The following is a 12175-nucleotide window of genomic DNA, read 5'->3' on the forward strand; positions in this document are numbered from 1 at the left end:
CCCGACGCATCTCAAGCTGCAAGGGCATTCTAATAAATAGATAACATTTTTACTTTTACATGTGATTTTTTTCTTTTATTTCTATTTTTCCTCACCTTTTTGTACATAGTTTTGTTTATGACTCATGTGTGTGCAACATTTACATTTAGTGCTGTTACATTTGTAACCTCCCATAGTTGTTTTGTTTTTCTCTTTAAATGGATTAATTTTTTCTTTTTTATTTAGTGGATTTGATGGGGCTAAACTGATACCAATCGTTCTGTTTTTTTCTGAAAATAATTCTAGGATTTTTTTCTAATGTTTTTCCAAGATAGGGATCCTTTTTTAAGATTGGCCAGTTTTTTTGTATAATTCTTTTTATGTTATTATGATCTGTGCTGAATTTTGTTAGGAATGCATTATTGCCGTAAGTATTTATTTTTATCTGTTTTTTTGATTAATTTTTCACTTTTTAGGTTTTTTTTATAGGCATCTTTTTAGTAGTTGTTTTGGGTAGTTTTTATTTTCAAAATGAGAAATTATGGTTTTAGCTTGACTTTCAAACATATTTTTCACTGCAATTTCTATATACTCATCGCAATTGGCTATATGGTATGTTGTTTTTTTAGAGATGAGCGAAAGTACTCGTTTCGAGTAATTACTCGATCGAGCACCACGATTTTCGAGTACTTCCGTACTCGGGTGAAAAGATTCGGGGGGCGCCGGGGGGAGGCGTGGCGGTGCGGGGGGTAGCAGCGGGGAACAGGGGGGAGCCCTCTCTCTGTCCCTCTTCCCCCCACTCCCCGCTGCAACCGCCCACTCACCCACGACGCCCCCCGAATCTTTTCGCCCGAGTATGGAAGTACTCAAAAATGGCAGTACTCGGGTGAAAAAGAGGCGTGGCCGAGTACGCTTGCTCATCTCTATTGTTTTTCCATTTTTTTATGATGGCAGCTATTATATTGTAAATAACTGTTTTTATTTACCTTTTTGAAATGAGTTTTTGTATTTATGACATTATTTTTGATGTATAAGACTAAATCTAAGAAGATAATTTCTTGATTATCGATTGTGGACGTGAATTTTAAGTTTTTATCGTTTTTATTGATGTTAGTAATAAATTTTTCTAATTCCAATCTTGAACCCTTCCAGATAGAATATCTTCTATGTAACGACCATGATACACTAAATTGTTATTTTTGAATTTTTCAGCCTTAAATTGTCCCATGTATAAATTTGCGAATGTCGGTGCAAATTTGCTCCCCATCGCTGTTCCAGTTATCTGAAAATAAAAAAAATTAAAAAAAAATTATTATTTTTTAGTGCAAAATTTATGAATTTTAGTAAATGCTTTTTTTGTGACTGTGGTATGAGTGGATCACTATCTAGGAACCACTCAATCGCTTTTATCCCTAATTCATGTGGTATACTTGTGTATAAAGATTCTACATCAAGTGAACACCACGTGTATTTTTTTTTTTTTAATATTCTGTAAAGTTTCTATTATTTGGCTTGAGTCTTTTATGTAAGTAGGGAGGCTAGTAACGTATTTTTGTAATATTTTATCTATATATTCCGCTAAGCGGCTAGTTACCAAATTTATTCCTGATATTATGGGCCTACTGGGAGGATCCTGAATATTTTTATGGATTTTTGGTATATGGTATAAAAATGGGATTTCTGGTTCTATGTTTATATATTTTGCTTCTGTTCTGCTGATAGTGTTTTTTGTTTCTGCTTCGGTAACCATTGTTTTTAATTCTTTATGGATTTCAATTGTCGGATCATTTGTGGTTTTTAAATAATTATTTTTATCATTGACTAAATCGTTTCCTATTTGTATATACCTGTCTTTGTCCATGATGACAATCCCCCCCCCCCCTTTATCGGCTCTTTTTATTACCAAGTCTTTAGTTTTTTTGTATCTCTCTTTCTTTTTTTGATAAATTGTCTTTATATTGTTTATTATTTTTGTGTAGATTTTTAAATTCTCGTGATACATTACTATAAAATAATCCTTTTGCTTCAGTAGGAAAAAAATAGCTTTTATTTTTGAGCTCCGTGATTATGGGCATATCTATATTAAATTCTATTTCATTGTTAGTTATAGATTTGTCATTCATTAAAAAGAATCTATTTCTTGTTAACTTTTTTATAAATTCATTTAGGTCAATAAACAAGTCAAACTGTGATGAATGAATTGATGGGCTAAACGATAACCCTCTACATAATAATTGCACCTCCCCCCCTGTCAGTTTTTTCTTTGAAATATAAAAAATTCCTTTTTCTATTGCTTCAGTATTATTAATTTCTTCATTTAGATCTTCATATGAGTTTTTTTCTTTATTGCTGGTGTTGTTCTTTTTTCCTCAGCTTTTGCCTCTTTTTCGCCTGTTTTTTTCTTTTGTATTAAAAGTTTTGGTGATGGAGTTTGAAAAAATTGATGTATTTTTGATCTGGTGATTGGTGGAGTAAAAGTTGCTTTGTTTATGCTTTTTTTCTTTAATGGGATTGTGTTTGCTGGCGGTTCTTTTGGGGAAAAAACATTTGGGCGTGCCCCTAAAAAATATTCTGTTTTCTTTGATTTTTCTTTCATCTTCACTTCTTTGTTATTAGGTAGTTCTTCTTTATTTGATATTTTACATTTCTCTTTTTCTTTATGTTCGTCTTTCTTCTCATTGTCATTAGTCTTTGATGCCTTTATTTATTATATCTGTTCTCTATTAGAGATGAGCGAACGTGCTCGGCCCCGCCCCTTTTTAGCCCGAATACCGCGATTTTCGAGTACTTCACTACTCGGGTGAAAAGTACTCGGGTGCGCCGGGGGGCGGGGAGAGGCGTGGCGGCGTGGGGGGTAGCAGCGGGGAACAGGGGGGAGCCCTCTCTCTCTCCCTCTCCCCCCCACTCCCCGCTGCAACCCCCCGCGCCGCCACGGTGACCCCCGAATTTTTTCGCCCGAGTACGGAAGTACTCGAAAATCGCGGTATTCGGGCGAAAAAGGGGCGGGGCCGAGCACGTTCGCTCATCTCTATTCTCTATCTCTCTCGAGTTGTTTATTAATTGTCTCAAAGTCTGGTGGTGAATTTATTGTAGGGAGGTTTTAAAAAATGTTTCTACTAATTCTCCATCTTTAAATGATTGTGTTAGTTGGGGTAGTTGTGACGGGACTATATAGTTTAATATTATTTTTATTGCTATTATTTGTATCTGTCTGTTTTTTGTTTATGACCATATTAATATTCTCTGTGTTTTCTTGGATTATACTCCTCTTATTACTGCCTTATGGGCATTTCACAGTATAAAGGGGGCTCTTTCTGGGGATTCATTATTTTTAAAGAATTCCTTTAGAGATTCCTGTATTTTACTCTGATATAACGTGTTTTTCAGTAAATATGTGTTGTTACACCAACTTGAGGGAGAACAAATGTCGGGGGATAGCATCAGGGACAGGAAAATAGGTGCATGATTTGACCAATATGCTGTACCTATTGAGGCTGCCTTGAGCGGACGTAGCATGAAAAAGTCCACCAGAAACATATCTATTCTGTAGAATGATCTATGTGTAGTAGAATAGATTGCATATTTCCTAGAATTTGCATTTAGACATCTGAAGGTATCATAAAGTTCCTCCTTTATCACCCACCGAGACAGCGTGCTTGAGCTGTTTGAATCAATTTCTCTGCCATTGATAATGTTAAAGTCACTGCACATAATCAAGCTTCCTTTTTGAATCTTTTTTGTTCTTCTAATTTTGTTGAGAAAACCGAACTGTGTGGAGTTTGGTACATATAAATGTTTTATTGTCAACAGAGATCTACCTTGGAATCAACAAGATGGAAGCTCACTGTGTCTTTAACTGCCATCTACTTCTCGGCGTGGCCTAGGAAGATTGTAGAAAGCTTGGGTGGGAGAATTTTGGGCATTTCTATTTTACAAAATGTGTCTCTTGCACATAAAGTACATATGCCTTGAGTAATAACGCATTCTTCTATAAAGCAGTTCTTTTATGGGGGGAATCTAGCCCCTTTGCATTGATGAATAAGAGATTAATACTCATGGGTAAGGAGCATATTGATGTGCTTGAGTAGCTTTCCAGGACATCCCATAGGTTGATGTTTAGTATGTGGGGCTTGTATTTTCCACGGATAGGTTTTCCATCATGGTAGAGCCTCTCTCAACTAGTGGAGTACCAAAGAGGGGAAGCAGAAGAAAAACCGGGCAAGGGGAAGTTTATCATAAGACCCTGTTGTGTGTTCCTTCTTAATGGGGTTATATTGTGGCCCCCTGTGGGGAGGAACACTAATTGGGGGTAAGAATCCAGCCAGAAAGGATGGGGGCCTCTAAATTCACAAACACGGGAACTGCAGGTCCAAAGGAGGATCACTGACTGACAGGATCTCAGGCTGATTGTTACGATCTTGGCTTGGATCAACTCAACCATTCCTGGGTTATGCACATGGGAAAATTCTGGGTTCATTAAGATAGAGGTGGTACCCTCTTTGAATATGATCAACCTGGTCGGGAATTCCCATTTGTATAGGATCTTGTTTTCCCTTAACACAAAAGTTATAGGGTAAAACGTTTTCCTAGCTTGCATAGTCGCTTGTGACAGATCTGAGAAGTGCTGCATATTTTTCGTATGGCATTGGTAGTTTAGAGGATTTCCAGGCTTTTTTTTTATCAAGGCTTCCTTAGTGTGGAAAAAGGGAATGCGAATAATTGTTTCTCTCGGGAGGTTTTCTGGAAGCATTCTAGGTCATGGTAGCCTGTGCGCTCTATCAATTATCAGGTCCTCCTGATTGGCTGCAGGTAGAAACGTTTTAATTAACTGCTTCATATAACCTGCCATATCAGCTAGTGGGACAGATTCTGTGATTCCTCTTATCTTGACGTTATGGCATCTATTCCTATCCTCTAAATCAATTCTAGTTTTAATTAATTCTAACTCTTCCGCCACCATAGGGCGCCCACCCACTGGCGATTTTTTTTTCTTTGCGTTTTGCGTTTTTTCTCAAGAGCAATTAGAATTGAATGTACTCCTGTCCACTGGCGGTTTTTTTTGCGTTGCGTTTTTTAACATAGGAACTGTCAGTTGCATATGTGTCCTTATTTTTCTCCTAATGCACCCCTGAAAGTCAATGGAAATTAATGGAAAAGCCGCGGAAAACGCGGGAAAAACGCCAGTGGGTGGGCGCCCTTATAGTGAGCATCGATCAACTCATTATGAAAGTTTGTAAATTCACACATTTTATTCTCTTTGTGGTCCACTCTTGCTCCCATCTGGTTTATAGTGGAGTTGAAAGTGATGTGCATTACTGTCAGGTCTTTTTGCAGAGAGCCCCTTAGCGCTACCACTATTTCTCTTATAAAGTTTTCTGACATGGCTTGGTCTGTGGAAGCTATATTTAAAAATGGATTATCATTTTTTTCTGTACTTGTGACTGATTTTACTGTGTGTGTGAGACCTAGGACCTGAGGGACTTCTTTCTAAAAAAAAGTTGGTTTGGCCTCAAATTGTTCACTTTAGCATGGAACAAGAGGAGATAAATCACCCCACAATGTGTTACCCAATTTCTCCTGATATGGAATTCCCCACATGTGGTAGTAAATTGTTCTTTGGGCACATGGATGGTTCAGAAGGAACAGAGTATTTTTTGGAGAGCAGATTTTGCTGGAATAAATTTTGGATTCCATTTCACATTCACAGAGCCACAGAACAGTTGACCACTCTAAAGTGACTCTTACTTTGTAAATTTGTTTTTGCTGGAATATTTCTCAGATGCCAGGTCATGATCGAAAGTCACTGGGGCAGAGAAGTCTGAAAATTAATAGAAAGCACTTCACAGAAAGTACAACTTCTAAAAGCAACTTTTATTGATATAGAATCTATAAATAGTATGGTATAAAATTTTGGGCTACAAAACGGACGACACAAAAACATACAAGGGTGCAACCTGCAATAACCAAAAATGTAACTGGTAGAAGACAGTATCAATGTCTGGCTGCATGGTTCGCTCGAGATAGGACAAATACTTCACCAGCAGTTTGGTTTATTACAGTTATTACAGGGCTTATGAAGCCCTTCCCTGAAAAGCCATTGACGGCTGCCGGGGCTCAGCGGCGACTTCTGTCGCTGTCTCTGGCTCTGCACTGCTGTTTTGAGCCATCAGAAGCCGGAAATTTAAAATCCCCGTCTGCTGGTAACTCTGATTCTGTTTAGCTGAAATGCTCAGCCAATCACAATCAGAGCTACCAGCAGGTGGGGATTTTAAATCCCCGGTTGCTGATAGCTCAGAACTACAGAGCCGGGTACAGTGCCAGAAGTCACTGCAAATGTAGCAGCAGGGAATTCTTTTAACTAGCGGGGGTGAAGGAAACATCTGCTGCATGTGGCAGATGTGTTCTTCATGCCCGCGGGGGGTCATGGCAGTGGTGGAAAGGTAAGTTTTTCTTTCTTTTTTTCTTTTGCACTAAAATCTTTCTTTTTTCCTGAAAAAGAATGCAGGAGTGCCGGCAGACCATTGTTTTCAGTAGAGCCGCCGGCAGCAGCAGCGGCTCCATTGACAACAAGCACGCAGCTGTGTTCACGCATGTTTTTGCTCGTACCTAGTTGCGGATGTATGTATACACCTCAGGCCTTAGTCACACGGGCGTAAATACGCGCATATATACGCGCATTAAAACCCACGGGCGTTTTTACGCGCGAATATACGCGCGTAAAAACGCACCTACAAAAGATAGAACATATTGGTGGCAATGGACATGGTCACGCGTTTTTTTTACGCGCGTATATACGCGAGTATATACGCGTGTATATACGCGCGTATTTACGCCCGTGTGACTAAGGCCTAAGTATGCACAAAAACACGCTCATGTGAATGCACCCATATGCATGTTTAAACTGAACAACAGAAAATAAAATAAACAATTATTGTTCGCCATTCAGGCTGTGCATGCATCCACACTGAACGATAATAATCATTCAGATTCTCGCTGGATTCGGGAATTAGAGTCCTAAATTAGAGGAAATGTAATCTTATGAAGAGCTTCTTTAAAGTCTTTGTTCCTAAGAGTGTATATAATGGGATTAAGCAATGGGGTCAGCACAGTGTAACTTAGAGACAAAACCTTACTCAAGGTCAGTGACTTTTCTCTTATTGGAAATAAATAAACAATGAGTAATGTCCCATAAAGTAAGGAAACCACAATGAGGTGGGAGCTACATGTGGAGAAGGCTTTATGTCTTCCAGTAGTGGATGAAATCTTTAGGACGGTGGTGACAATGTACACATAGGACGTCACAATTATAATAAAAGGGCAAAATCCATTTAAAATTCCAATGATAAAAATCTCAATATAAATGATGGTTGTGTCAGAGCAGGAGAGCTGCATTATGGGTTTAAAATCACAGTAAAAATGGTCAATAATGTGCGGTCCACAGAAATGCAAATTATAGATAGTAATTACATACATCAACATCACCAGAAAACCAACCAACCAAATGATATTTGCAGATGTCACACAAAACCTATGATTCATGATAGAATGATAACGAAGGGGGTTACAGACGGCCACATAACGGTCATAAGACATCACTGAGAGTAGAAGACATTCAGAGCAGTCTGATATGACAAAGATAGAAAACTGAATAATGCAGCCAATGAGAGTCATCATACTTTCTCCATAAAGAATAGTTTGAAGAAGAATGGGCACAATATCTGTAGTCAGCAGGATGTCAAAGATCGACAACTGAGTAATGAAAAAGTACATGGGGCACTTAAGAGTTTTACTCAGTAGATATAGGGTGATGATGAGGAGGTTTCCTGAAATAGTCCCACAATATACAAGCACCAGTAGTAAGAAGAATGGGATTTTGTAGTTTTGGAGATTTGATAATCCCAGAAGAATAATTGAGGTGACATTATTTGTAAGTTTTGCCTGAAGAAAAAATAAATACAAAATGTAAAACAAATAATTTTGCAAGTCACGCCTCATGGGGCATACTATGACTTACAAATACTTTTGATAATATGATAACCACAGTATTCCATGAGGCCATAATGCATCACCCTACAGTACTCCTTCAATTTCATAAGAGGTTTTTCCAGCTTTCATATTTTTTTTTAAATTATTCTAGGATGTCAGGCCCCAAACCAGGAGCTCAAATGTTCCAAGCGACAGCTCCAACTGCTAAGCTATCCTGCCATCTGGATATCTCCCCTGCTGGACTTAGCCATGTTCCTGGACTTAGCCATGTACTCCTGGCCTGGATTCCTGTCTTGGCTCCCGTCCTGCTCCTCATTGAGCAAACTTGTACTCCCTGACAAAAGACGAGCTCCTCTATCTATCTGAATCTCCGTACCTGCGAACCGCTACCAACTGTTACTGAGTCCTGGCTTCCTTCTGACAATGCAACCTGCTTGCTCCCTTGTACTGCAACCAATATACCTGTTACCGACTCCTGGCTTCTGCTGATGGGCCAGAAGAAAACTCTCGGGAGCCAGACCAAAATGAAATGCTCTAAGGCTCATGGGGGAGTTCCACAAGAGGTATCTGGGAAAACCAGACCCTGCAATGCAGGGAGGCTATCCTAAGGAGGGAATACCATCAGGGCTCGAACCCAGGAGCTGATGTGTTCCAAGCGGCAGTCTAGCTGCTCTATCTATCTGATTCTCCATGCCTGCAAACTGCTACCACCTATTACCAACTCCTGGCTTCCCTCTGACAAAGCTACCGGCTTACTCCCTTGTACTGCAACCGATACCACTCCTGGCTTCCCCTGACTTCCCCTGACTACACTCTCTATCTGCTTCGGTTACAAAACAAAAGGATCCAACCCAAAACCAAACAGTTTACACAGAATTTGTATCAATATGGCGAGTCCAGCAAAGCAATATGAATATAAAAATGTTCTCAAAATTTTTTTCTTGCACCTCTTCTGATTTAAGAAGCTCTATGTATAAAACTCAAAGCCCAGTTATGAAGAATCAGACTTCTTCGGCTACTGTAGAATCACATGTGGAAGATTTGGTGTTTAAAGTTTCTTCATTTGATCCAAACATTTGAATAGTACTTTCAGGAACATGTTGCAGAATAACGATATTCAGATATCTGAAGCACATGTTTGGATATAGAAATTTCTGTAATGATTTTGGCTCATGTGAATTATGCTGCATGCTCATATCAGCTTTATAAGCTTCCATTAGGAGTTTTGCCATTGCTGCATTATTCTTTCCATCAAAACAAAACACAAAAAATTATTGAAACCTAACTGAGTCCATTGCAGCTCAGTTAGTTGTCGCTTAGATATGTTGTATGATGGATTTGGCATGACTTCATAGGTTCCACAATAAACTAAAGTTAGGATTCAAGTGTTTGAATTAAAAATTTTAATGATTTGCTAAGTTTCCATAGCACCCAACAGCTAAATTTTTAGTTTGCATTCCCAGAGCCTAACTCAAATCACTGAAAAAGGCAAAAACTGTACAATACAGTTCAGTTTAAAAAATTCATAAAAAATACTTTATATTGTATTATAAATTAGTTGATAATTAAACAATCAATTATATATTTATTTTCTAAATATATTACCACCAGAATTGTTGAATAATGTAATAATGTAAAAAATAACACAGCTCATAACATAAAAAAGGCCCTGAGAAATCAGCAGATTTTGCTTCCCCCCCTCCCCCCCCCCCCCCCCCATTCTGGCTCTTCAATAAAAATTAATAAAGGTCGATCAGGAAAATATATTTACAAAATGGTGCAAATAAAGCACAAACATTATCCTACAAAGAACAAGCCCCGATTTGCCATCAACAGAAAAATATTTCTTTTTGAAATACATAGAAATTATTAGAATTTCCATAAAAAGTAATTTTATTATGTGAAGGCACTAATATAGAATAGAACTGCATACATATGTAGCACACTTTAACCAACGTTGTTAACTTGTTGCAATAATTTATCTTAACACAACAAAAATCATTGAAAAGATATTGAAAAAGTAAGAAACATTTTAGTGCCACCGTTTCTTTAAACTTTGTTACATTTGTAGATTTAGAATTTCTTTATTTGTACAAACCGCATAGAATAACGTTATTTTTACCACACAGTAAACACCATGAAGAATAATAGGGAAATTGCTTTTTTCCTCCTCAATAGTAAAATTTTAACAATAAATATATGTACCCCCTGATCGTGGCATTAAGAATACAAGAAATGAGTTAAGAAACAAGCCCTCATACAGTGACAGCAACCAAATAAAAAAATCCATTATGGCTGTTGGAATGTGACAATAATTTAAAGAAATGCACAGTCCATAATGTTTATAATAAGTGGTCCTTAAGCGGTTAATATTTAAAATCAGGAATGGAAAAAGGACTCCAGCTCTTCTTCCAGCTTTCCATCTTGGAGACTTTTTCTCCATCTAAGGGCGCCCACCCACTGGCGATTTTTTTTCCTTTGCGTTTTGCGTTTTTTCTCAAGGGCAATTAGTATTGAATGTACTCCTGTCCACTGGCGTTTTTTTTTTCGGTCCGTTGCAATTTTTAACATAGGAACTGTCAGTTGCATATGTGTCCTTATTTTTCTCTTAATGCACCCATGAATGTCAATGGAAATTAACGGAAAAGGCGCGAAAATGCCGCGAAAAAGCCGCAGAAAACACTGCGTTTTTCACGCACGAAAATCGCAAACGCCAGTGGGTGGGCGCCCTTACTGTACATAAGAAATAATAATGCAGGGTTATTAAAAAAGAGCAAATATGGGGATGTAATTACAAACAAACTACAAAAGACAGGTACAGAATCTGCACACCACTGAAAAGACGAAGGTTCAACATTTTTATGACATACTAGTAAATTCTATTTTCTGCCACACCACATGACTGTTGCTTGTTGTGTACAGTTGGTAATTCAATCCCCAAATCTGCTCCTTCATATTGAATAACCATGGTATTTACCATAATTGAAGGACACTTCCAGACATTTATCTGCAACTCATTTTGTATCCGTGGCTTTTCCTTGCGACTTTGGTAAGAAATAGAAAAGCCAAACAATGGCTGTGTGACCACCTCAGCAATGCTACACCTGCCTAGTAACATGAGTACTTACTTCAGCATATTCCAGGTTGTGTATGGTCTCCATAGGTGCGGTCTCTGTGTTAGCGTAACATAACGTATAATGTTACATTCACCTCTGATCTTATCTTCTTAGACCAGATGTATTACCCGAAAACATTGCGGTATAAAAGAGTGCAGCCAGAAAGTAAGCAGATAGTGCAGAACAGCATATCAAGCAGTTAGGACATTCCCAAATAAGAGCTTTATAGCTTCAATTCTAGAAGCTCCGATAGCTAATAAGTCCAAAGAGAGATCCTCCACCATCCCCTGAGCTCCTGGGTAGTATGTGTCTATGGAGATACAATCTCCTGTGGATTTATATCTATTGTTTTTTAATTAGTAACATCAGATTCCATTTCTGTGCAGCTACCGAAATATGAAAAGCAAAATAAGTCAGTATATATTGCAGGGGTGCACTGCAGAGAGTGGCCTTTAGGGGGCAACTGACAGTCAGTCTGGTGCCTGAGACAAGGGGAAAACACCCACAGGTGTGGTCAGTAAGGAGGATAAAGGTGTTTGTTCCAGCTGCAGTTAGAGGTGAAGTGGGCTGCAAGCTAGACAGGTCCAGTGAGAGGGACCTGGGTTGTGAACCAGACAGGTCCAATGAGAGGGACCTGGGCTGTGGGAGCTCAAAAACGCAGGTGAAAATGCAGACAGCCTCTAGAAGTATGGAGGAATTGCTGAGGCAATTAATACAGGAGAAGGTGCAGCAACAGGAGACCATGGCTTAGCAGCAGAAAGCCCATGTAGAGGCTATGCAAGTGCAGCTGGAGCGAAAGGCAACTCCTAATGAAGCAGTTGGCTGCACTGACAGAGTCAGTCAGAGCTAAAGAGAAAATAGCACCTCCAAGCCAAAGGGAGACTTTTTAAGGAGAATGAGCACCTCGTAAGAGAAACTGAAGCTGATCACAGGGCGTTATGGGGGAAAAAAACCCATAGGTGTGAACAAGGCTTTAAAAAGTTGAAGACACAGTCAGCAAAGAGAAATTCTGAATGGGAAGTTCAGATAAATCAGCTCAAAGAAAAGCTGGAAATGGAGAAAGCTGCTTGCAGCAAAGCAGAGAAGCAAGCGGA

The 12175-nt window shown here is 38.7% G+C and overlaps 1 protein-coding gene across 1 annotated transcript; it reads right to left on the reverse strand.

The window, feature by feature from the left end:
• Nucleotides 1-6993: 6993 nt before the first annotated feature.
• Nucleotides 6994-11126, reverse strand: LOC136610436 (olfactory receptor 5V1-like). Its single transcript, XM_066589665.1, has 2 exons — nucleotides 11094-11126; nucleotides 6994-7917 (listed from the first exon to the last, which is right to left on the reverse strand). Exons 1-2 carry the CDS (start codon nucleotides 11124-11126, stop codon nucleotides 6994-6996), a joined length of 957 nt encoding a protein of 318 aa, XP_066445762.1.
• Between the last annotated feature and the right edge of the window lie 1049 nt (nucleotides 11127-12175).

This window comes from Eleutherodactylus coqui, chromosome 2, assembly GCF_035609145.1.
Source record: "Eleutherodactylus coqui strain aEleCoq1 chromosome 2, aEleCoq1.hap1, whole genome shotgun sequence".
Taxonomy (NCBI): Eukaryota; Metazoa; Chordata; class Amphibia; order Anura; family Eleutherodactylidae; genus Eleutherodactylus; species Eleutherodactylus coqui.

Bases quoted from the DNA above. Each gene is read 5' to 3' on its own strand.
- LOC136610436 (XM_066589665.1), bottom strand. From the start codon at position 11,126: ATGGAGACCATACACAACCTGGAATATGCTGAA. The intron at 7,918-11,093 runs GTAAGTACTCAT...TTTTTTCTTCAG, and splicing joins ACAACCTGGAATATGCTGAA to GCAAAACTTACAAATAATGT.